The sequence below is a fragment of the Schistocerca americana genome, chromosome 2 (genome assembly GCF_021461395.2).
Source record: "Schistocerca americana isolate TAMUIC-IGC-003095 chromosome 2, iqSchAmer2.1, whole genome shotgun sequence".
NCBI classification, from domain to species: domain Eukaryota; kingdom Metazoa; phylum Arthropoda; class Insecta; order Orthoptera; family Acrididae; genus Schistocerca; species Schistocerca americana.
In genome coordinates this window covers 626,728,818-626,756,077 of record NC_060120.1, presented here as the reverse complement: position 1 = coordinate 626,756,077, position 27,260 = coordinate 626,728,818, and the positions used below count along the sequence as shown (strand labels likewise).

The 27,260-nt window shown below is 41.1% G+C and overlaps 1 protein-coding gene across 3 annotated transcripts in view; it reads right to left on the bottom strand.

The window, feature by feature from the left end:
• Positions 1-17,129: 17,129 nt before the first annotated feature.
• The window catches only part of LOC124596478 (nucleoprotein TPR), a 278,178-nt gene continuing 268,047 nt past the window's right edge, over positions 17,130-27,260 (bottom strand). For 2 of the 3 annotated variants that reach the window (XM_047135620.1, XM_047135621.1), the window contains exons 35-36: positions 23,786-24,049; positions 17,131-17,957 (exon numbers count right to left, since the gene is read on the bottom strand). In XM_047135620.1, coding sequence (XP_046991576.1) covers positions 17,827-17,957; positions 23,786-24,049 — 395 coding nt within the window. In that variant the 3' untranslated portion in view covers positions 17,131-17,826. Of the gene's footprint in view, positions 17,958-23,785; positions 24,050-27,260 lie in introns of all 3 variants that reach the window. The other variant, XM_047135622.1, reaches the window with a different exon arrangement.

Below are 27,260 nucleotides of genomic sequence, written 5' to 3'. Positions count from 1 at the left end.
AATTTGTGCACATGCAATGCCTTCAATTGAAATGTTAACCCAGCGAAAAGTATCAACTGACGTATTGGCAATGTTTCGGAGGAAGGCTAAGGAAAACTAGAGCTGCATATCAGTGTTCAGTGCGCTACCTCCATTCTTTTCATGGTTAGGGGCCGACGTACAAATTCAGACGTCTAGATATTCTTTTCCTGTGCCGCTAGTTCACAAGAAACAGCAAATGATAGTGAACACTGGCAAATAGTCTGTGAGTGCTCATTCGCTTCTAGTCGCTCCGGAGCAATCGAGACACTGCTCCCCCCGCCTGTCATTATCTCTGTCCGTTCCGTACTGTAGGCGGAAACAGCGTCCGCATTCACCTGCTGCATAGTAGGCCAATTGTATGGGATCTCGTAAGAACCCTGTCCAGTCACATTAACGAAGCCGCATTTTCAGAGTCAGTGAGTTTCTGGACGGTAGCGACAGGAATGTGTATCCATTCCGGCTCCAGTGCTATGACCAGCTGCACTAGGTTCCCGGCTGAAGATCCACGGCACAAACAACCCGATCGGGTAGCCCACAGGTTCTCGACTGGGCTTAAATCTGGAGAGTTTGGTGACTGCGTTTGTAAGGTTAACTCATCCTGTTGCTCTTCAAATCACACACGAACTATGTTTGCATTGTTCTACCTGTAGATGCCGTCATGTCGAGGAAAAACACAAATTGCACATAGGGGTGGACACGGTCCCCAAGGACAGATGCATACTTGTGTTGAGCCACTGTGCCTTCCAGAATGACGAGTTCCACCAGGGAATGTCACGAAAAAATGACCAGACAATAATGGTTCCTCCTCCACTCTGCACTCTTCTGACGATTGTTGCGGGGTGTTTCGTTTCAGACGTTTCACACCATACACGCCAGCGGCCGTCTGAACGATAGAGCATAAAAGGCCAAATCTCGCCATTCAGTGGACGTCCAGCTGCGTTACTGGCGTGCAAATTCTAGCTTCATCGCCGATGAAAGCAGTCAGCATGGGTGCATGAACCAGGTGCCCGCTGCAGAGGCAGAAACGTTCGCTGAACAGTCGTCGAGGAGACACTGCTGGTAGCCCCTTGGTTCATCTGGGCAGTCAGTTGTTCAACAATTGCATGTCTATTCGCCCAAACACATCTCTCCAGCCATCGTTCACTGTGGTGCACCACAGATGCCTCAGCGCTTCTTTTGGGTGGTGCTATTCTGCCATGCACAATATACTTTAACCACAGCAGCACATGTACAGTTCACGAACTTAGACGTTCCGGAAATGCTTCCACCCTTGGTCTAAAAGCCAATGATCATGTCCTCCGTTTCTGCATTACAACAACGACAGTACTGTTTTCTGAATACCCCAGACACACATTTTATACTCTCCACTGCTGGTGCTCTCACCTGCCATCTGTGAGGGGTTATTGCACACTGATGTCAAACATAGGTGGTGTTCATAACAATGGGACTGGACCATGCGCAATTACGTGAAACCTATTTATGCTGTAACTAGTGGCAAACGGATTCTTTGTGATTGGCAAATAACTGATGAGTTGTGATAATCTTTTCAGGGATAAATTCAGTCGACTACTCCATACCATCACCATGGTGGTGGTAAGTTCTGATGGGACCAAACTGGAGAGCTCATAGGTCTGTAGGCTTACACACTACTTAACCTAACTTACACTACGGACAACACACACACCCATGGCCGAGCGAGGACTCGAGCCTCCAACTGGGGGAGCCGTGCGAACTACGGCAAGGCAGCTACCCCGCATGACCACCATCAGCACGCTCGTTTGATAGAATGGCATCGATACCAAGATCTGAAGCATCTGTTACCGTAATAATACGTTTGCTCAGAGTAAATGTAGCCAAACAGGCCGCTGTTTGAAGACATTTATTTCATTTCAGAGACTTCTGTAGCACGCTTCCGACCAGACAAATTTGACCTCTTTCTTTCACAGTTGGTTGAGTGGGTGTGACACATAGGCAGCCTACAGGATGAAATGGGCTTAATATAAGAGATGACCAAAAAGTTTCCATTTGAGGACGTTGCTGCAGCATAAATGCAACATCAAGTGACTCCGATGTAGGTATATAAGTACCAACACGTATGCAAGGGATTAGTGTGGCATTCACGTCCTTACATCATGTGTGCAGTAAATGTGGAAACGTGAACTATGGCGAGGTTATTACCAAATGCACCCAAAAAGGGCCAATATGCTGTAATTCTTTTCTGGTTGCCGAAGGACAACACAAGCAGACATCCACTGGAGAATAAAGAATGTGTATGGGGCAGTATGTATGCCAAATCTACCAAGTTCTGTGGATGCCATGATTCGGCACTAGACGCCGGTCGACCTGCGTGGCCAGCCTCCCCCATTATGAACCAGCTCAAGTAGAAAACACTTGAACTCCTGCCCTCTAGTCCTGATCTCTCCCCATGTGATTATCACGCCTACAATACCTTAGAAAAGGCCCTGTAAAGTCGACGATTCCTGTTGGACAAGAATGTGCATCAAGCAGTTACGGACTACTTCATGCAGCTGGACAAGGTGTTTTACCAAACAGGCGTATTCAATCTGGTGCACTCGTAGGATAACTGCCTCAGTGCTCAAGGCAATTTTGCTTGATTGGCATACTGATTGTGGACTGTATGGCCTCCGAACATAAACTTTCTGATCGCCCCTTACAATCTGTCTTACTGAGGATTGACTAACTCTTTCAGGTTACTTGAGAAAGATATATAAATATGGTCAAGGTGTGCACAGCGGAGACAAAAGGCAAAGTTATATACCACGAGGAGCTGTCCAAGGAATTCCATATCAGAAAGGGTGTGAGATAAGTTGATGTTATTTCACCACTATTATTTAATCTGGTCCTAGAGAAAGTAATCCGAGAAACGAAAAGAGAAAACAAAGGGGTGACGCTAAATGGTATGACAGATTTATTGGTTTATGCAGACGACATCGCAGTTCTAGCAGAATCAGAGGAAGAGATGGCAGAAACTGTAGAGGACCTAGGGCAAAATGCAAGTAAGATCAGGTTACAGATTAATGCGGAAAAGACTGAGGTAATGGAGGTTTGAAGAGAAGCCACTAATGACATCCCATTACAGGTAGGGATATGGAAATTTGCTACGGTGGAAAATTTTAAAATATCTTGGTACATGGTTCAACTGGCAAAATAATTTAAAAGAGACAATAAACCAACGTATTGTGAATAGGTCTAAAACTTATTTCGGTCTAAAGCAGATAATGTCATCCAAGAATCTGTGAATTAAGACCAAACTTAAAGCATACAATGCCATGATAGCGCCAGTATTGTTGTGTGGGACAGAAACCCTAAGCACAACGAAGAAGGATGAAGAAAACTAGTTGGTCTTTGAAAGAAAAAATATGAGAAGGATCTTTGGGCCTGACCAGTATGGGGGCTCGTGGAGATGTAGAAAAATCCAAGAATTATATGAGCTGATGAGGCAACTGAACATCATTCAAAAACTGAAAGTGCAGAGAATAAGCTTGGCAGGCCACATTGCTAGGAGACCAGGCACCTCCCAGACAAAAGCCATACTTATGGGAAGACCTGATGATACCTGTCCAATCAGAAGACCCAGAAAGTGATGGGAGGATGAGCTACAGAAAGGCCTCTGTCAGCTAGGAGTCTGTGACAACTGGCTCCAAAGTGCACAAGAACGCCATCTGTGGAGGAGCATTGTGAGGTCGGCACATGACCTACAGGGCCCTCGATCGCCAATCTGATGATGATGATGATGATGATGATGATGATCGGAAAGGTAACTTGTCTATGGCACCTGCGTGACCCTGAATACGCATTAGCCTCTTTTTCCTAAATATAAGACTTAACGCTCCACAAAAAATAAAAAAAATTAAAAAAAAAAATAAATGAAGAACCAGTACTTCTCAATCAAGCCATTGACATCGTCCTAGTGCTTGCAGCCACACAAACGCAGCCTGCAGTTGTAGTGAGTGCTCCACCGTTGTTGCCCCTTACACTTACATCATCCAACTGGTTGTCAATTTGGTATGCCATGAAGCCGAAAAATTGTGTGAGCACTCAGGACTCCAAACAGTAATCCGTTATATCTGTTGCTATTCGTGGTATTGATGTCTTCAGTCTGAAGACTGGTTTGATGCACCTCTCCACGTAAATCTATCATGTGCAAGCCTCTTAATCTCTGCATATCTACTACAAGCTATATCCATTTGAACCTGCTTACTGTATTCATTCCTTGGTCTCACTCTACAGTTTTTACCCCCGTACTTTCCTCCATTACCGAACTGATGATTCCTTAATTCCTAGGATGTGTTCCAACAAGCAGTCCCATCTTTTAGTCAAGTTGTGCCATAAATTTCGTTTTCCCGTTTTGGTTCAGTACCTCCTACTTTATTACTTGATCTACCTATCTAAGCTCCTACATTCTTCCGTAACATCACAGCACAGAAACTTCTATTCTCATCTAGTCTGAGTTGTTTTTCGTCCACTTTCACATCCATAAAAAGCTGAACTTCACAAACTTCCTAACACTCTTCTTTGGCCATCACCAGTTATTTTACTGCCCAAACAGCAAAAAATTTTCTAACCTAATACCCTCAGTACTACCTGATTTAATTCTACTACATACTACAAAGTTTCTGTCAGGTAACTTGTGCACCTATGATAAAATAAATAAGATAAACTCTATAGCTGAATCAGTTAAAGAAGAACATCTGAAATCCAATGTCCCCAAAAAGAAGTCATGGATGACTGAAGTACTTAAAATGATGGACAGAAGGAGGAAAGTGAAAAGTAATCCTGATGAACATCAACAAAGAGATCAGGAAACAGATACGAGAAGCTAAGGAAAGAGAAATACAGGAACAGTGCAAGAAACAGAGAAATGTAGTGGCAACTTCTGCCACTGAATGTAACAGCAAAACTAAATGTAGCAGGAAGAGGTAGAAGGCACCGTATTAAGACTCGTCCAATCTTTCCAAGTGATTTATTGTTTCCAACTACAGTGCCCCCATTCCTCTCGATCTACGTCACTGGGTCCTGCAACGATGAGGACACCACTTCGCTGTCTGCGAAACGGCTTGGCGTGGAATGGCTGCCTCAGCGACCCATGCACGCACTGCTGTGAGTCGGTCTTGGACGGCAGTGGCGTTGCGTCATCGTCAGGATGCTGACAGTTGACTCAGTGGCCTGCATCCCTGCCGACTCAGTGTCACATGGTGTGAGCTGCAGGTGGCCAGCTGCGTGCTTCTCACCACCGTGGCTAAGATCGTAGCAACAATAAGTGCCCATGATCTGGAGTCCGAATCTGCAGCCCTCACCTCAGGATGCCTCCAGCGAGTGGTGGAAACCAGCACGACTGCTCGCGGTAGCGAACCATGGAGTGGACCGCCACTGGCTGGCTACGGACCCTGCGTTGGCCTCAGGGGCTTGAACTCGCGACCCGCCATGGACTGGAACGCTGGCGCCCCATTTACTGTTGCGTGTAGCTGGTGGTGTGACATGCCCAGCAATCCAGGAGAGCTGCCACACTTGAATGAATCTCGTTAGAAACCCGTACCTATTTATACGTGGCTGTGCACCTCTGTTTTGCCATATGCACCGCTTCACGTCACATACTCATAACATGCTAGGTTGGCCAGTGGGCCCCTTCTGCCTGGGATTTTCGACATGCAAAGCTGCTATGTATACTCTTTCAGCAATTTGACGGCCCTGTGGCCTCTATTCTACTTCGCAACTGTTGGTACGCGTAACTCACTGCAATCTGGCCCGCACCTGGCTGTAACTTGTGCTCAGAATATTGCACAAAACTAACTTACCCTACCCTAAACGGTGGTGCCACTACAGAAATTACAACTGAAGCATGATCATTTCAATATTCATAAAAAAAGTTAGGGTAGTGACAGGATATTACAGAAAAAGGACAGGAAACAGACTGGTGAATAATGAAGGAAAAATAATAGTTGGACAAGGTGAGCTTAAAGAAACATGGGAAACATGCATAAAACAACTCTTTTATGACAACCGACCAGAACCTCCTCAAATATATTGTGAAACAGGGCCTAGAATTCTGCTGGAAGAAGTACAAGCTGCGGTAAATGGAATTAAAGACGGTAAATCACCTGATCCCAACAATGTGAATGCCAAAATTTTCAAGCTGCTCTGGGAGGATAATTTAAAATGGTTGACTGCAATATTCAATGACATCTATGACTCTGGTAACATTCCACAGGAATGGCTTAAATCTGAATTTAATACATTGCCAAAGAGCCCGGAGCTAAGACTTGTGGTGAATACAGGACCATCAGCCTTGTGAGTCACCTGCTATAGATCTTTCTGATGGTCATTCACCAAAGAATTTACAAGATCTATGAAGAACAAATTTCTTCTACACAGTTTGGTTTCAGAAATGCATTTGGCATGCATGAAGCCTTATTCAGTATCCTGGTAGTATTTCAAAGGTGCAGAGACCTAAATTGTGACATTTATGCCTGATTTATTGATTATCAGAAGGCTTTAGACAGAGTAAAACACCAGAAGATTCTTGATATTTTAAGAAGCATTGGTTTGGATGATAAAGACCTAAGTATAAATGTGAACCTATATTGGAACCAGTCGGCTTCTGTGAGGCTGGACAGAGAAAAAACAGAAGACATAGACATTCTATGAGGTGTAAGGTAGGGTTGTATATTATCCCCACTGATTTTCAACATCTATTCAGAACACATCTTTAAGGAAGCTCTTGATGAAGTAGAGATGGGAGTGGTCTTAAATGGAAAATATATCAAAAACATCCGATACGCTGATGACACAGTAATAGTTTCTGATAGTGAGGATAGTTTGCAGTACCTTGTAGACAGACTTGCACAAAAAAGCTCTGAATATGGTCTAGACGTAAACCCTCAAAAAAAACAAAAACAATGATAATAAGTAAGAACAGAGTCCCTGCATGTCATGTTAAGGTAGGCCAAAATCACATAGAGCAAGTACATAAATACATGTACCTTGGCACTACAATAAATGACCAGTGGGATCTTTCTGATGAGGTGAGAACTTGAACTGGAAAAGCCACGGCTGTCTTCAATAAGATGAGTAACCTTCTGAAGAATGAAGTCTTAGAATTGACAATGAAGATAAGATTTCTACACTGCTATCTATTTTCCACCCTCTTCTATGATGCTGAAATATGGACTCTGCCAGAATCGTTGGGTAAGTGGCTGGAGGCTTTCAAGATGTGGCTGTACAGGAGAATATTAAAAATACCGTGGACAGTGCATGTCACAAATGTCAAGGTTCTACGAAGAATGAAGAAAGAGAAAGAAGTACTGGCAACTGTGAAAGCAAGAAAGATTCAGTATCTGGGATGACACATGTGGAACAACAACAGATACCATCTCCTCCAGACCATCCTCCAAGTAAAAACACCAGGGAAGAGAAGCGTTGGCCAGAGAAGAATATCGTGCCTTAAGAACATCAGAATGTGGACCTTTAAAACATTTAGAGCTGCAAGTGACAGGAAAAAGCACTGCCGAGATGGTTGCCAACATCTGGAATGGATAGGAACCAGTAGAAGAAGAATAAGACAACATTCCATTATGCCTGTTTTATTTTTGATGATGTTCATATTATAACTAATTACTTTTCAACACACTATACAACCGTTTTGGCTGCTCTTCCAAGTCCTACACTGTCTCGAAAAGAATTACAATGGCATCAGCAAGTTTTTATTTGTTCTCCCATAACTTTAATTCCCTCTCCAAATTTTCCCTTAGTTTCCTTTATAGATATGCAATATACAGATTGAATATCAGAGATAGGGTACAGTCCTTTCTCATCCTTTCCCAGGTGCCACTTTCCTTTCATGTCCTTCACCTCTTATCACCACAACCTGGTTTCTGTATAAGATACACTTAACTCATCACTCTTTGTATCTTACTCCTGCTACATTCAGAATTTCAAGGCATGTATTCTAATCAACATTGTCAAGAGCTGTCTCTAAGGATTTTATTTTAGGCATATTTTTCTCCTGTTCTTCTTAACCACTGTTTTGACATGGGAGACCACGCATATTCTCTGCATTCCTCCATCAATCATTTCTGTTCCTGGGTTTCATGTTCCATTCTCCTTTTCTCAGGCCGATCACCTCCATATCCCTTTTAGGCTCATCCTTTCAGTTTGTCCGTGGACTCCTAAGGCCTTTCTGCCTTCAACAGAACCTGAGAATGCTACTCATGGCAGTCCTTCCTCTTCCATCCTAATTGGGTGTCCTGCTCACAAAAATCTTGTTTTCTCCATCCTTCAGCCAATATAAATTTGTGGGTATAGGTCTGCTTGCTCCCATTTTTTTAATATCCTCCATTCCTGTGACTGGGTGTCCCTCCTGGGCCAAATATTTTCGTTAATATTTTTCTCTCAAAGACTAGCAGTTTTGTTCATCTGTTTTCCTTAAAAAATCTATTTGCTGCTGTAATCCTTGCCTTAATCCGGATTTCCAGTTTATTCTGCTCATTAAAACGCTTCCCAAATATTTAAGCATGTCTGTTCTTTTAAAAGTTAACTGTCACGGGGGTGACTTGCTCACAACCATGTACTCCATTTTCTCCTCATTAATTTGTAAATCTGCTTTCCTTGCAATACTTCTATAAGAACTTGTCATGAGCTGCGAGTCCTCTTTGCCATCATTTATTAGAACATCACCATCTGCATATGCAAGACTATTGTGTTTTTGCCCAGTTTTATTCCTGTCTGGTTTAATTTTTGGTATTCTCTGTCTGTTGTCTCTAAAATTAAATGAAAAAGTACTGGAGATAATGTGTCTCCTTGTTTAACACCAGTTCTTACCGAAAAATGCTCCAACATCTCTTTAGTGATCTTTACACTGCAATAGGTTTAGCTGAGAAGTTTCAACGGATGATTCCAGTAACATTAATTCACACTCTACATCTTTTTCAAAGCAGCTGAATGCACGACACAAGCTGAAACAGCAGATTAGAAAACCAGAGAGGTTAAAAGTAAAATTACGATTCTTGTTTTTGTATTGAACTACGAATGTAAACTTATTACTGCTGAACTGCAGCATACACAATAATCAGTAAGACATCTTTTGACACCACTTGGCACCGCTATTAACTGGCAGAACAATATTCTGTATAAATGTGTTTATTTAGCCATCAGAGTTAACAAACCATGTCAGTTTTGTACTACTAACCACAGAGTAGTATTAACAAACAAATATTAATAAATCATAGTATGCAGTTACAGCAACAATTTATTAATATTAATGGTGGATTTTATGGGCACTCAATTGCTAGGTTATCACCTTAAAATTACTCATCCCTTCTTTCCTTATATGTGTGAGTATGTGCAGTTGTATGTGCTAACTCCAAGAATTATTATTTAAGATAAGGTGATGAAGTCTTGCTAGCACCAAATAAAACACAATGCAAAATGATGTGTTATTCTTATTTGTCAGATGATTCTTGTAGAAGCTATCGTCGACAATCCAATTTGCCCAAGATCATAAATATAAATTTATCATTTTCTGAATGAGAGAGAAGATAACTATATTATGAGTTGTATCAAAATGCTCAGCATATAAATACTAGTCCAATGATGCTTTGTTATTTTAAACCACTTGACTGGTTAAAGAGTTGTGAATGTAATGTCATTTGTTGGGACTGTCATCAGTGAAGACTAGCAGCTAGGAGGAAAGCAATGCAGGTTGCAGCCAGTGAGAAGTGGGCACACCGAGGTGCTGTGGATAGGCTGAACAATGGGGGGAAGTTGTGTTTGAGAAACAGTGGAGAGGGGAAGTATTATTTTTGTTCCAGTGAGAAAAAGACTTGCTTCTGGGTCGCAGTACAATAACGACTTTTTTAATTTAATTTTCTCCTTGGCATGCAGCCACATGTGCACACTGTTATGATTCTTAAGAAATTCTGCAAATAAACCTATGTTATTGGTTTGGTAAAACGAAGCTATCCAGGTTATGCATTCTGAAACCAGCTTAGCAATGAACTTTGAACTCAAGTTACAACTTGCAAAAGGGTAACACTGAAGTCTTGATTACTGATTGCAATTACTGATTGTGGAATCTGGTTAGTTATCTGCCAAGGACTATGTGAGTGCCGATTAATAAAATATTCTAGTTCATTGCTTGTTGTACCACCATGCAGCAAGACTTTCAGAGGTGGTGATCCAGATTGCTAGACACACCAGTACCTCTAATACCCAGTAGCACGCCCTCTTCCACTGATACATTCCTGTATTCATTGTGGCATACTATCCACAACTTCAGCAAAGCCTGGTCCAGATTGTCCCACTCCTCAATGGCGATTCAGCGTAGATCCCTCAGAGTGGTTTGTGGGTCTCATCGCCCATGAACAGCCCTTTTCAATCTATGCCAGGCATGTTCGATAGTGTTCATGTCTGGAGAACACGCTGGCCACTCTAGTCGAGTGATGCCTTTATCCTCAATGAAGTCATTCACAAGATGGGCAAGATGGGGGTGCGAATTTTCGTCCATGAAGAAGAATCCTTCGCCAATAAGGTTGCACTATCGGTCGGAGGATGGCATTCACATATCCTACAGCCTTACAGCGCCTTTCATGACCACCAGTGGCGTACGTCAGCTCCACACTAGGCCACCCTAAAACAGCAGGGAACCTCCACCTTGCTGCACCTGCTGGACAGTGCATCTAAGGCATTCAGCCTGACCAGGTTGCCTCCAAACACATTTCCAACGATTGTGTGGTTGAAGGCATATGCGACACTCATTGGAGAAGAGTCGTGATGCCAATCCTCAGCGGTCCATTTGGTATGTTTCTGGGCCCATCTGTACCATGCTGCATGGTGTCGTGGTTGCAAAGATGGACCTCACCATGGACGTCGGGAGGGAAGTTGCACATCATGTAGCCTATTGCGCACAGTTTGAGTCGTAACACGACGTCCCTTGGCTGCACGAAAAACATTATTCATATTGGTGGCATTGCTGTCAGAGTTCCTCTGAGCCATAACTTGTAGGTTGGTTGGTTGGTTTTGGGGAAGGAGACCAGACAGCGTGGTCATCGGTCTCATCGGATTAGGGAAGGATGGGGAAGGAAGTCGGCCGTGCCCTTTCAGAGGAACCATCCCGGCATTTGCCTGGAGTGATTTAGGGAAATCACGGAAAACCTAAATCAGGATGGCCGGACGCGGGATTGAACCGACGTCCTTCCGAATGCGAGTCCAGTGTCTAACCACTGCGCCACCTCGCTCGGTCATAACTTGTAGGCAGCAGTCGTCCACTGCAGTAGTAGCCTTTGGGCAGCCTGAGCGAGTCATGTCAACGACAGTTCTTGCCTTTCCATATCTCCTCCATGTCTGAACATCGCTTTGGTTCACTCCGAGATACCTGGCCACTTCCCTTGTTGAAAGCCCTTCCTGGTACAAAGTAACAATGCGGACGCGATCAAACTCCGGTATTGACCGTCTAGGCCTGGTTGTTCCATTTTCTCTTGTTTATCATTCTTTCTCTTCGTGTTTCTCAATCAGTTGCGCCACTTCCCCCCCCCCCCCCTTCCCCTCCTCTTCATTGCCCCCCCCCCTCTCTCTCTCTCTCTCTCTCTCTCTCTCTCTCTCTCTCTCTCTCTCTCTCTCTCTCTCTCTCCCATCACCTCCTGCTCACGGTACCTTGAGTTTTCATGGAATTATTAGTTCCCTGCCTCACAAGAGTCTCCAGTGTTAAAACATCCTTTGCAACTATCAACAATACTTAAACAGCAGTTTCTCATCAGGCTATTTGCCACATTTTTCAACGTTATGCTCTTCCTTCCAGAACTGATAAATTGGGCTTTCTTTCAAAATTTATATAATCCTTTGGGCAGTTTTATCTGCTTACTGTAACATCTTAAGAGTATATTTTCATTTCACTCTAATGTTAACCCAGCAAGTGTACTCAAAATTCAGTCCAAAACAGCAGTGATGTGAACATGTTAGATGTGCTTAGAGTGGGTCATCACTGTCCTATCGCTCTACAATCTCTGTTCTTTTAATCCTTCAATTCCCCCCCCCCCCCCCCCCCCCCCCAAACCCTGTCCCCACCACTCTCCACTCCTCATTACTACACATACTCGCATAGATCTGAGAAGTGCAAATAGTGTACTCTCAAGACGGTTTTGAGGGAGGGAGAGGGAGGGAGAGGGAGAGGGAGGGAGGGAGAGTGAGAGTGAGAGTGAGAGTGAGAGTGAGAGTGAGAGAGAGAGTGAGAGTGAGAGTGAGAGGGAGAGGGAGAGCACGAAGTCCCGGTTGTTTTGGGTTGTTCTTAAGGTGTATTCATATCTGAATACTGCTGAAGAGTGATGATCTATTACATGAAGAACTACACTGTAGTTGATTTTTTTTTTTTTTTTTTATTTGTAGCTGGGGGAATGTTTGTGCACAGGCAGATGTGTTAATGTCAGATTAACACTTAAGTCAACAGAGATGCAGCACTGCCTCAGAACTGACAGTGACACTCCCAGTATTCTCTTCTAAAGATTTAGAGCAAGAATGGCTCTATCTACTTCTAAATAACTTTATTTCTAATGCACTTCATCAAGGAAACACCTAAAAACTGCCTTTACAGCAAAAATGCAGATAAGCCAAATGCACTATTACACTGCCTGCTCTGATTTTACACAAACTCTCAACTAAAATCGAGGACATAACTGCCTCTTGATCCACAAAGTCGTAGTACGAGTTATCACACTCTAGCTTGATACATTACGATGATAAGCTTTCTTGTCACTTCTTGCAGCTCAAGGCTAATGCTGAAGTCAGATATCTTAACAATGAAAGATTGGGCATTGATTATGACACAGATACTCCATTGCCAGGACCTTCACATTCTATTCTACATCCAATCACTGATGGTGCTATACCAACGCATTCATTGTCAAAGATATTGAAATGGAACAATGAAAAAGAGGTAAAGTAGGTATTACACGATGATCTGCCGTGAACAGTACTGGTCTAGCGTGACAGCCATCTAGCGGCAGAATGGGTGAAACTATGAAAACTAGCACACACATTATCTGCATGCCAGAATAGACAGCAGTTCTAAACTGCCATCAATCCATGCTTGTGTACACACAACGTGGTATCTCAGTGCTTTCTGCTTGTTATTTGCTTATTGTTGGGTGGCTAGTAGCTAATTTCTGTTTTCGTGTTGGGAATTTTCCGCATTGTGCAACAGGAGCTTAAGTGTACCATAGTGGATAAACGGAGCAGATTTTGACACTGAATCCTGTACTTTGATTTTGAAGCCGATTATTCTAAATATGAAAGCATGTGTGTTCTGAAAATTCTTGAAAGGTTTGTAAACAAGGAGACAACTGTGCAATTATCTGATAAAACAAGAAATTGTGCATTATTTATTAGCTGTCCAAATTAAAATATAACAGCTGACGAGATTTAATGCTTCATTGAGATTTTGTCTGTTAGTCGGTACAATATTCTGCCATCTGAATGACATTACTGGAATGACAACATGAAGAACCAAGCTGTGCGTAACTCCAAGAGGAGGAACAGATTTCTACAAACCTGCCGATTTCTGCACTGGGCCAATAACACGAAAAATGACCTTAATGATAAGGCTTCAAAAATCCACCTAGTGATGGAAATGCTAAAGAGTTGGTGTGTAGATAACTTTGTACCTGAAGAGCACTTCACATATGATATTTTAAATATTAATTAATTTTAAATATTAATGATATTAAATATTTTGGCTGCTGTGGCTGCAAGTGATTTATTGGGAGTAAATAAGATCTGGGTACAAAATATGGATACTCAACACTAAGAATGGCTATTTAGTCAATTTTGAGCTTTACCATGGCAAAGGTCCACACAGATAAAGTATTTGGCCAGTCAGCAAGCCCCTTACTGGTACTACTTGGTGAAATTCCAGCAGAGACATGGGACTTGAGCTATACATTTTGCATGGATAATGTGTTTTCCGTTTCTGTAGTTTCAGCCATTTGAACTGTAAGAGAAGACAGAATTTTTGAAAAAAAAGAGATACTTCAAAGTAAAGGCTATTTCTCCAAGGAAGATTAAGGGTACTACAAAACAGTTAATGAGAGAAATGATGGACTGCTGCATGTCTGCTGGTTGGACAATGCCATAATCACAATCTCCTCCTCATGTGGCAGCCAACCTCTTGGTATGGTTGACAGGTTTTCTCAGTAAACAAAGAGGAATGTGGCAATCCCAAAGTCTCAAGTAACTGTGAAGTATAACATGTACCTGGGACGAACAGACCAAATGGGTCAAAATCAGTGTTACTCCCAAAACGGAATTCACAGGAAAGAATGGTACTGTCCCTTGTTGACATGGGTGCTTGATGTAACTATGCAGAAAACTTGTATTCTGTGTAATAAACTAGGCAGGTAAAAAATTTATCAAGTACAAATCAAGTGGGAAACAGTAAAAGTGTTGTTATGCAAGTCCCAGGTCCCTCCCAAAGGAGTTGATCAGACTGATCATTTTATTCAATGCATGAAAGAGAAGAAAATGAAAAGGTGTGTTGGTTGACAATAAGAACAATGCGTTCAAAATGCAAAGTAGAATTACGCATTAAACTTTTCACTGTTTCATTTCCCCTAAATGTATGACATACTGATCATCTAATAATGCATTTCCTGTACACTTACATGGTTAACATTTGTTCTATATTTTTGTGAATGTTGGACTCTAAAGGATTAATTATATATCTAAATGATTATGGTCATGTGCTTTTGTAAATGTGGTATATTAGTTTCTGTTAAGTGCCTAGTGTTGCCATATGACAATGGCATTTATTTTGAAAATTAAAATTTTGGTAATTACTCTTACATGAAATTTTATTTATATAATACATCAATGAAATGTAAGAAATGTAAGGACTATGGTATGAAGATTAGCATCTCCAAAACGAAAGTAATGTCAGTGGGAAAGAAATATAAACGGATTGAGTGCCAAATAGGAGGAACAAAGTTAGAACAGGTGGATGGTTTCAAGTACTTAGGATGCATATTCTCACAGGATGGCAACATAGTGAAGGAAGTGGAAGCGAGGTGTAGCAAAGCTAATGCAGTGAGCGCTCAGCTACGATCTACTCTCTTCTGCAAGAAGGAAGTCAGTACCAAGACTAAGTTATCTGTGCACCGTTCAATCTTTCGACCAACTTTGTTGTATGGGAGCAAACGCTGGGTGGATTCAGGTTACCTTATCAACAAGGTTGAGGTTACGGATATGAAAGTAGCTAGGATGATTGCAGGTACTAGTAGATGGGAACAATGGCAGGAGGGTGTCCACAATGAGGAAATCAAAGAAAAACTGGGAATGAACTCTATAGATGTAGCAGTCAGGGCGAACAGGCTTAGATGGTGGGGTCATGTTACACGCATGGGAGAAGCAAGGTTACCCAAGAGACTCATGGATTCAGCAGTAGAGGGTAAGAGGAGTCGAGGCAGACCGAGGAGAAGGTACCTGGATTCGGTTAAGAATGATTTTGAAGTAATAGGTATAATATCAGAAGAGGCACCAATGTTAGCACTGAATAGGGGATCATGGAGGAACTGTATAAGGGGGCTACGCTCCAGACTGAACGCTGAAAGGCATAATCAGCCTTAAATGATGATGATGATGATGAATACATCAAAAATAAATAAAAAATTGGCTCTGGTGCTAATAGGTTACGAACTAGAAATACATCATAAGTGCAAGTTCATATTACAGAAATGAAACAATTTTTCCCTTTACTTATGTATGTTCTCCACAGATCACCATATGGTGCATGGTGGAGAGTAAATACAACATTACTAGTCATTCTCTTTCCTGGAGCAAGGGAAAACAAGACTGTCTACATGCCTCCAAAAGAGCTCTAAAACACGTCTTTGCGCTCCTTATACGAGTTGTTCAATGGTGGCAGTAGAATTGTTCTGCAGTCCAGACAAAGATGTCAGCTCTCTAATCTTTCTCAATAGTGTTTCATGTAAAGAATATTTTCTTCCCTCCAGGGATTCCCATTTGAGTTCATGGACCATAACCCCACCACTTGCATGTCGATCATGCCTACCGGTAACAAATCTATCGTGCTCTAAATTTTCTTGACGTCTTCCTTTAATCCGGCCTAGTGGGGACCCCAACAACCATGATGTGCAACATTGGGCTGCATGAATGTCTTATATATGGTCTCCTTTATTAACAAGATACACTTACATGGAATTCTCCCAACAAATCAAAGTGGACCATACAACTTTGCTACTACCAAACTTCTGTGCTCATTCCATTTGATATTGAGTTGCAACGTTCTGCCAACATAGCTAGATTAAATATCTTATTGACATGACTGAGTCAAGCAGCACATCACTAACACTACATTTAAATATTACAGGGCTGTTTTTTGTAAACGTCCGCATTAACTTAATTTTTCCACACACTGAGAAGCTGCCATTCATCATACCAAATGGAAATAAATTATGCCTAAGTAATCCTGTAACCTTTCATACACTGAGACACTCTTGAAGATACCGTTGTCTCTGACAAACACTCCTTATCGAGGAAAAAGTACTGGGTTCTATTACTTTGTAAGTCCTCAAAGCTGCCCACATATCCAAAAACCTATTCCATGTCCTCAAACCTTCGTTAACAATCTGCAGTGGGGCACTATGTGAAACACTTTCCAGAATAGTATCTGCCTGTTTCCCTTCATCCTTGGTTAGCAAGATACTGTGGGAGAAAAGTGCAAGCCGAGTTTTAAGTGTTTCTTTCTAAATCCAAGCTAATTTGTGGAGCAAAGCTTTTTGCCTGCTGCTTCTTCAGTCAGCTCTTTTATTTGACTGCCTTGCCTTATTTATCACTTTAAGTCTCTTTCAACATTCTCTCACTGTTTCCTGCTGTTCACAGTCATCAGCTTTCATGTATCTGCCATGCTTCACAAGTCATCTGCAATGTTTCACAAGTCATTTGATTCCTCATTGTATTAGCCACATGGAATTTCATTTTTCATAGCGAAAACAATTTACCACATGTGCCAATGAATCAACAGACATTCACTGATAGGAAACTTGTGGCCAATTGCAGCATCTTCGCCTCTAAATTTGGAATCTCATTGTGTTTCTATACTGATCAATACTGATTTATTATCATTTGGGTACACACAAAAAATGTGAACAGTTCATTTACATAAAATAAGAAACATAACAAGTTGTCAAATCAAGAGAGATAATTTTTAGTATGACATGAAAGATGACATCAATACTGTGATGAGCTTCCAAAGTTTAAACTGTGCTGCTGGGATTTATCACTGAGATACTGCTTACAGGTTACAATAAAATGTCTGCAAATGTGATCACTTAGGCACAATGCCGGTGTGATTCATACTATACAAAAACATAGTCACTGACAACATACAAACAAACATTTAGTGTATGATTAAAAACTTACATAAGAGTTAAGTAAAAAAAAAACATTCTTATACAAACCACACACACAGTGCACTTACAGGATAAATTCACTAGAGTGAGGAAAATGTACATCTTTATACTTTAAGATATGCCTAGAGCACTGTGAAAAACAAAAGCATTTCATTGGAATACTTTACAGTACATCCTTATGCACTGTCGAGATAACAGCCTTGACCAATTACAAAATTCCAGGTGAAATAGTATTTTACAAAAGTTTTATCACAGTAAACACACAGTGTACTGCCTACACAAATCAGTTTATCAGTCTGGGAATGTTATAATAATCTTGAAGCAATATTTCGGTTTTCTTCCACTTAAGACTCACAGAAATAAAAATGTTTATTCAAAATCTCATTTGGTAAGGCCCAGTATAGGCACCCTTCAATTTTCCTCTCATACGGCGTCCTCGTGTTGCAGTGCGAGAAAAAACAGCTCCACGAACACCTTCTCCACGCATCATCATTGATGCCCGCCCTGCAACAAAAATCCCGTCCTGTAATTCTTAAGAAACATACAGCATTTTCTTAGGCCCTACATTTTTAAACTGCAAAAGACAGTTTTGAGACAACTATTAAATCATTTTTCATAAATGAACTTCTAAATAAAGTACTAAAAACTTTGCGTTTATTTTCCTACCAAACGAAATGTAATTTTATCAAGAAACAAACTGTGCTAAAAGCACAGAGTTCAATTTACTTCTTGAAAGATTAAATACTATTTGAGGGACACACTTGCTAGTATGGCAACATACTTTCATTCATGAACGTCAATTAATATAGAATTTTGTGGAAGTGCTTCATGTGTGAAAAGATATTTATTGTGCAAAGGTAATTAATTATGCTGTGTGGGTTCACAGAACAGTTACTTTCTGATGCTATTTCTTAGCATGAGCCACTACAGCTTGAAAGTGACAGTGACATTCACATATGCACTAACAGAACAAAAAATGAGGCAAACAGATGAGGAAACGGGATGTCCCTTAGTTTGGAATGGACCATTCTAGAATTTGTCTTAAGTAATTCCAGAAAATTATGAAAAACCTAAATCTGGATGGTTGGATGAGGGTTTGAGCACCTCTCCTCCAAAATGTTAAGTCAAAGACCATAATACTAACAGAGGGAATGACAATCTTAACTATTACCTATTGAATCCACTTTTGGCTCAGAAAAATGTGAAGTACAGAAATGTCTAGTAGACAGCCTAAATACAGTTAAAAGCTGATTAGTGTAATTATTCTTTGACTATGTGTCCCTTACCATATGGGGTATGTAAATAAAGTACTGAGACAGACAGCATAGTGTTCAATCTGGCAATGGTGGTGACATTGGACTTGGGAGGGGATGCAGGTGGACATGTGATAAGTGGTAAGTGCTCACTGAACCATACTAGTGACATGCTGGTTGTCTGTATTGCTTCTTTTAGCGAAGAAGATTTTGTTTGTGCATTCTGGCAATGGGTGACACGAATACCAAGCAATGATGTGCGATCAGATTTGGCTACAGACTTTGATGCAGTGCAAATGGAAATTTTTGCAAAGCTTCGGCAGGCCTACAGAAACAGTGTTTTCTCAAGGTCCCATGTGTTTTGGTGGGTTAAGACATTAGCAGAAGGAAGGCAGTCAACTGAACATGAACCTTGCAGTGAAAAATCTTCGGTTTCAAGAACTGGTAGAAATGTTGACAGAGTATGGGATCTTGAGCATACAGATCATCAGCTGATAGCCTGAATAATTCGGGCAGTAGTGAATTTGAGTCACACCATCATTCATCAGAGACAAAATATCAAATACAATTGGGTGTTGCATCACAACAATGTGTCTTGGCTCACAGTAATTTCAGTAAACCTGTTTTTGGCCTAAGAACATTTCTGTGGTTCTTCAGCACCCTTATTCACTCGACTTAAGTCCTTGCAACTTTTTTCGCTTTCTGAGATTGAAAACACAACATACGTTGTTTAGGGGCCCTGGATAACATTTGAATGGTTTTAACCAACCAGCTGAAGGTTATTCCAGTATCTGAGTTCCAGCACTGTTACGACGAGTGGATGAACTACTTTATATGCCTCATATACTAACTGTAGGGTACTAGTAAGGAATTAATTATGTACATATATGACTTGTATATGGCTATAAATATTTACAGAATGTGAATATCTGTTTGTATGTGGTATGAAATGGAGATAGGTGCAACATGAGAGCACCCAACTGTATGGTAGATGGACTGAGGCAATTCTTTGCTTAAATTCAAAGAGATAAGGAAAAGGCAAGAAAATGCTCTAGCAGAAAGGGGATAGATAATCTCATCAGGGTGGAGATGGGTGCATAAAGCTGAAGACCGTAGCACATTGAAACGTCTACAAGAGGCCCCTTGCCATCATTAGGAATCAAATGGCTACTACTGATGCTGCTGATTACATGAACTACTCAAGGATGTTATTAAAAGAATGACCATGACTTCTTATTAAAGAAACAAACTCCAAAAGTCGAAATATAGACAAGGAGTAATGCTCTGAACCTATGAGTTACATACCAGCATAATAGGAGCATTATTGTACCACCATTCCATTTCTTAAGTCATCAAACTGTCTGTTTCAGTCTAAATTAATGTGAAAACTTCTTACATAACCTGTATGGTGGCTGCAGACTAACTTACATTCTCTCTCATAGCATACATTGTTTCAGTTCCTGTTTACAAAACCATCAACTGCTCAACACCTTCACTATAAATTTTCAAATGTGTGTCAATTGCTAAAGGACCAAACTGCTGAGGTCATCGATCCCTAGACTTTAACACTACTTAAACTAACTTAAGCTAATGACAACACTCACACACCCATCCCCTAGGGAGGACTCCAACGTCCGGCGGGAGGGGCCGCACAGTCCATGACATGGCGCCTCTAACCACGTGGCCACTCCACTCGACACACCTTCTCTATAGAACGAGTGGTTATCTTTCTCCATATCACTGTTAATATGACATCGGCCTCACATTATAGTGTAACTATAGATTATGGAACTAAATCCAAGTATGGGATAATATTTTCACACTTGCACTGTCTACTTAAAAGAATTTCACCTTTCTTCACCTACATGCATACTTCGCAAGCCACCATAATGGGTGCAACAGAAGGTATGTCGTACCACTACTAGGCATTTCTCTTCCTGTTCTACTCGCCAACAGGGCAAGGGAAAAACAACTGTCTATATCCCTATTTAGCAGCACTAATTTCTCTAGTCTTCATTGTCCTTACACAAAATGTATGTTGGTGGCAGTAGGACTGTTCTGCAGTCCACTTCAAATACTGGATCTCTAAATTGTCTCAATAGTGTTCATCAACCTTCCCTACAGGCATTCCTCAACCATCTCCAAAACACTTGCGAGCTGATCAGACCTACTGGTAACAAATCTAGCAGTACACTTGTGAATCAAGGCAGTCAGATAGATACAGTATTTCTCTATTTCAGAAAAGCATTTGACTCAGTATCACACCTACACTTCTTATCAAAAGTGCAATCTTATCAAATGTGCAGACAAAATATGGGGCTGGAATGAGAATCTCTTCGTAGAGATAATTCAGCATGTTATTTTGGATGGAGAGTCATCGACAAATGTAGAAGTAACTTTGGGTCTGCCCCAGGGAAGTGTGTTGGGTCCCTTGGTGTTCATGTTGTACATTAATGATCTTGTAGACAATATTAACAGTAACATCAGACTTTTCATAGATGACGCAGTTATCCACAACAAAGTATAGTCCGAACAAAACTGTGCAAATATTCAGTCAGACCTCAATAAGATTTCAAAGTGGTGCAATGACTGGCACCTTGCTTTAAATGTTCAAAAATGTAAAATTGTGCGCTTGACAAAATGTAGTATCCTATGAAAATAAAACTAGAGAGTCACAGTTGGAATCTGTAAACTTATACAAATATTTGGGTGTTACACTTAGTGGGGACATGAATTGTAACGATCACATGGGCTGTCATGGGTAGAGCAGATAGCAGATTTCAGTTATGGTGGATTACTATGGAAATGCAGTCAGACTACTAAGGAGATTGCTTATAAGTCACTGCAACCCACCCTGAAGCATTGCTCAAGTGTGTGGAACTTGTACCAAATAGACTAGCAGGGGATTTTGAACATTAACAGAGCAGTGATACATGAATGGTCACAGGTATGTATTACTTGATGGATGAAGTCACTGAGATGTTGGAAGAACTGAAATGGCAGACACTTTAAGATAGATGGAAACAATCCCGACAAAATCTATTGAAAACGTTGCAAGAAACAGCTTTAAATGGTGACTAGAAATGTACTACAAACCACTGCATATTGCACCCATAGAAACTGTGAGAGTACGTTTAGGTTAATTAAAGCATGGACAAAGGCATTTAAACAATCATTTTTCCTGTGCTCCATGCTTGAACGGAACAGAAAAAGTCCTACTAATTGGTACAGTGGGACACACCCTCTGCAATGCACTCCATAGTGGTTCGCAGTGTGTAGATGTAGATGTAGGTGTAGGTGTAGAAGCTGACTATTCGCTTTCCCCTTCCCCATGACAACCCTTACAAAGCTTGTTCCATTTTGTATCACTCTTCAATGTTACACCTCGACATTTTATCAATGTGATTGTGCCAAGCAGCACACAACTAATGCTACTTTCAAACATTATGGGAATTTTCTACATCCAGGCCAGCTGCCATTCATCACACCAACCAGAAATTTTGTCGAAGTCATCTTCTGTCCTCCTGTAGTCACCAACTGTTGAGGACAACATACAGGGTTCAATTACTTAAGAAGTCTTTGAGCTGTACATATATCTGGGAACCTATTCTATATGGTCGTACCTTTGTCATGTCTAGTCGGACATCACGTCAAATGTTTTTCAGAAATCTAGGAATATGGAGTCTGTCTGTTGCCCTTCATCCGGAGTTTGCGGGATATCATATGAGAAAAGGGCAAGCTGAGTTTCCCAATAGTGTTTTCTGTTTACAGTTATGCTTTTAACTGCAGGTAATTACTGTCTAGAAAACTAAAGGAACAAAAACTTAAGTCTACAGCAGAATATGAGTAAATCCTTGCACTTGTTTTACTTTTGACACATTCATATTTTTAAGAACATAACAAAGGGTAAAAACAGCACAAACTAAATGATGTTCACAATGGATGGCTCTAAAATGTTAGTGAACCATTTCAAATCACATACTGTGGATCTTGCCCTTAACACTTATACATCAGTCAGGAGAGAGAGAGAGAGAGAGAGAGAGAGAGAGAGAGAGAGAGAGAGAGAGAGAGAGAGAGAGGAGTGCACATCAATCAATGTAGAATAAGGAAGAGGGGAAAATAAAAACTAAAAAAAAAAAATCAAGCAAATAAACATAATCTTTGTTCTACTTTATTGTTAGTGATGTTTGAATAAAACAGCCTTGGAAACAAAGAACATATTTAACAAATTTAGAAAATCTGCTACTTATTCTACACATTTATTAACATATAGATAACACAAGTCTGACAAAGACAAATTGCCAAAAAAGATAAGGCAGTTTTAGCTCATTTTATAAAAAAGAACTGTGTATATCTGAATTTCTTGAAGACATGATATATCAATACATAAAATTCAATGAAAAACAACAAGTTCACGCACACACACCTACCTCTTAACAAAAATGCCTTATCAGTTACATGGCTAACAGTGTCACAACTGCATATTTTACTAAATTTATAAAAATTTATAAAAAAAATGTTTTTAATGTTTCACTTTATCTTTTCACAAGCAAAGCATTCTTCAACATTTCAATGCCAGTCTTTCCAGCTGAATTTTTTAAAAAATCTGATGAAAATCACTTAGTTCTGATCTTCAAAATTAAAATGAGGTTACTAGTGCAAGATGTTAAGAATCATGAACTTTTGTGTGAATGTATACTGTATCACACATTTTCTCAAGGAGCCACTTGCTACAGCAGAGAAATTCAACAATAACCTGTGATAGGAAGTATTCTTTCTGGTATACACACAAAAGCATCAGTCTTTTGCTAAAATTGGTAACTTCTCATAAAACTTTCATTTTTATTTTTCATGTGGCAGAATAAAATACAATTAAATTTCATTTGTGAAAAAAAGAAAATTAGGAAGGGCAGAAAAAGTATATATGTACTCATTGTGCAACTCAGTTAAATTGTCAGAAACTGCTTAACCCCTAGTGTGCACCAGTCTCCGTTACTAAAAATTGTCAATATATGATAACTGATCCAGTATCATTATACACCATGACTCTACTATAGAACTATGTAACATTATCTTCACCTCTTGGCGAAGTATGCTGCAAACTGGAGCCAGGCTCACTCCAAACAATAGGTGTGTGCCTTGCACTGGAACCCGCTACGCCTCGAGCTCTGCCTCTGACTGAACTGCGGAACTGCCTTGTGACACGCCGAGTGGCCTCTTGGCTGCCACTCTCACTGGTAATGCTACTACTGCCTGATGGTTGCTCTGAAGCTTCTGCTTCCCGTCCCTCCTCTGTTGCTGTACGCGCCGATTCAGTAGCTGCACTTTCACCGGAGCTGACGCCTGTTAACAGATGGGTATAACTCCTCACTTTAGAATCCAAGAGTTCAAGAAACAATAGAATGAAATAATGAAAGATACAATGACAAATTTTATCACATGACAAATGAGGAAAGCAATAAGCCATACAGAACTGTAGTGCATGCAACTAAGTAGAATAAGGATGAGAAAAACTATTTAAACCTGGTATTACAAGCTCTGGACGAAACTACTGAGCATCAGACATACATTTGAAAAAATGCAGTTTCTACAGAGTGTGTCTGTTCTTTTGCGTAAAGTAAAGCATGAATTAAGCACACACCTCAGGAGTTGAAAAATTCAAAGGCTCAATGACAACATTTACATCTAACAATGGAAAACTGAGGCTGAAATACAACAATACAAAATGGGGCAGATTGCTACTCGTCACACAAGAAAGGTGTTGAATGGCAGACAGGCACATTGAAAGAGGACTTTATATACAGGGTGTACATAAAGCCTGGGAACACTTTCAATTATTTATTGCACAAGAACCAAACATTGTACAAATATCATACATATGCCATTTTGAAGAGAAACCCTGAAAGTTTTTTTTTTTTTCTTTCTTTTTTTTCCTCTCTCATGTATACCACCACGGCATAGTTTGGTAATTTGCTGATAGTCAGCACAAGTCGCAAACATGGCGAGTTCAGGTGTGGAGCGAGCTTTCTGTGTGTTTGAGTTCGACAAAAACAAATGTGATACAGCTGTTCAACGGATGTTTAGAACCAAGTACGATAAGAAGCTACCAACAAGGAAGGCCATTTACCACTGGCACAACAAATTTGTTACAATGGGTTGCTCGTGACCAGCAAAGAGAAGCGGACATCCCAGTGTGAGTGAAGTGAATGTGGAGCACGTATGAGAGACATTCATAAGGAGTGCAAAGAAATCAGTGTGTCGTGCATCCTGTGAACTCGAAATGGCTCAAGTGACAGTGTGGAACGCCCAGTGACAGAAGCTGTCCTTGAAACCATTCAAATTGGAGCTAGTGCAGAAGCTCAATGATGTGCTACAGAATAGGACAGCTGTTTCATGTGATGGCCTCCCTGATCACCTGATCTCACTCACTCTGTGTGATTTTTTTCTGTGGTGACATATTAAAGATCTAGTGTATGTACTGTCTCTACCACAGGATGTAGCATAGCAGAGCTCTGGGAGAGAATACAGGAAGCGACTGCCACAGTCGATGATGCCATGCTGGGACGGATAAGGCAAGAATTCGCTTACGATATTGATGTCTGTTGGGTCATTAATGGTTCGCATATCGAAAGTTTGTAAAAAAAAAAGTTTCTCTTCAAAATGCAATATGTATGACATCTGTACAGTGTTTAGTTCTTGTGCAATAAATAACTGAAAGTGCTCCTCGACTTTATGTACACCCTGTATACGCAAGGTGATGCAAAAGTAACTGTACACACTTCATGGGTTTATGTATGTATCAAAATATGGGTAAAAGGTTAAATAAAATTTTGTCTGAAATTGCCTTATTTCAGAGTTATGCAGTACAGTAGGGATCACAAGTGCAACACAAAATTAATTATTCTCAGAAAGCAGTGACCCAAAGGGATATAAAATTCAACTCAACTACAAACTGCGCGTTTAACCAAGGACTTGCTAAAGATTATGTCTACTAAAGATTATGTCCATGTAGATGGAGACAGAGGTGTGCTTGACGTCTTACCCCTCCCTGAACATAGCGTACTCTGTTCATCTCATTCCTCACAGTTACACAGCTATTTTCAATTTGTTACTGTGGTTGTGCTACATTGTCAGTTGCAACATCATACACAAGCTCTTTGAGATGGCACAAAAGGTAGAAGTCCACGGGTTAAGCTCCAGAGATCTGGGAGGCCAAGCAACTGTTCTTACATGATGCGTCCACTTATTGACTTATCAAAATACACAGCTTTGAGATACTCTCTTGCCTCCCAATTGAAATATGCAGGACCATCATTGACAAAACATCAGTCGATATGCAAGTGTAGAAAACACGCCAAAAGCCTGCACGGGCCCAAGATGTAATGCCTGCCACAAACTACATTATGCATCATAACTTGGAAATAAAGCAGTTTCGGACGGAACTTGATTTAACATTTTACTCTTATTTTGATGCATACATTACACTCACAAAGAACATACCGTTACTTTTGAATCACTCTGTATATATTATCAGCTATCTGATGAAGTCCTTTGTCAGACGCAGAGTGCGCACGCACACACACACACACACACACACACACACACACACACACACACACACACACACACACACACAGAGAGAGAGAGAGAGAGAGAGAGAGAGAGAGAGAGAGAGAGAGAGAGGGGGGGGGGGGGTGTTACTGTGGGTGCTATGGCTTGATTGCAACTGTGGTGAGCAGCAATCTGAGCTGGGGTGGGTGGGTAGCGGGGATGACAGAAGAAACATGAGATGGGGAGGAATAGCAGGGAAGGAGTGGGTGAAGACCCCTGTGGGAGTGTGCAGGGGCATGGCAGGGTCAAGATGGGCTCTAAGTGCAACATCAGAAGGCAGTTCTGTGGGAGCAAATGGGGAAAGAAGAGAAACAGAAAGAAGGGGAAAATATATACAGGTTCATTAGGAATACAAGGAGAGGCTGAAGTGGAAGCAGGGAAGGGGTTAGGCAGGTGGATACAGGCCATGGCTGCTACAGGAACATAGGAAATGTTGCAAGGAGATTTACAGCCTACGCAATTCATAGAAGCTGGGGTTGTTGGGAAAATCCAGATGGCACAGGCCACGAAGCAGTCAACAAAGCCCAGCAAATCATGTTGGGCAGCATGCTCAGCAACCGGAGGGTCCAGTGGTCTCTACCACAGTCTGGCAGTGGCCATTCATGTGGACAGACTGTTTATTGGTGGCCATACCTAAGAGAATGCTGCACAGTGGTTGCAGCTAGGTTCACAGACCCCACAGCTGCTTTCACAGTGGCCTTGCCATTTGTGGAGTAGGAAATGCCTGTGACAGGACTGGAGTAGGTAGTGGTGGGAGGATGCATGGGACACGTCTTGGATCTCGGTCTGTTACAGGGAAATGAGTCCTGAGGCAAGGGATTGGGTGCAGAGGTGGAACATGAATGGACAGAGGATATCATGTAGCTTGATGGGTGATGGAATACCACAAAATCAGTGTGGGAGGGTACTGGGGAGGATATTTCTCATTTCAAGGCATGATGAG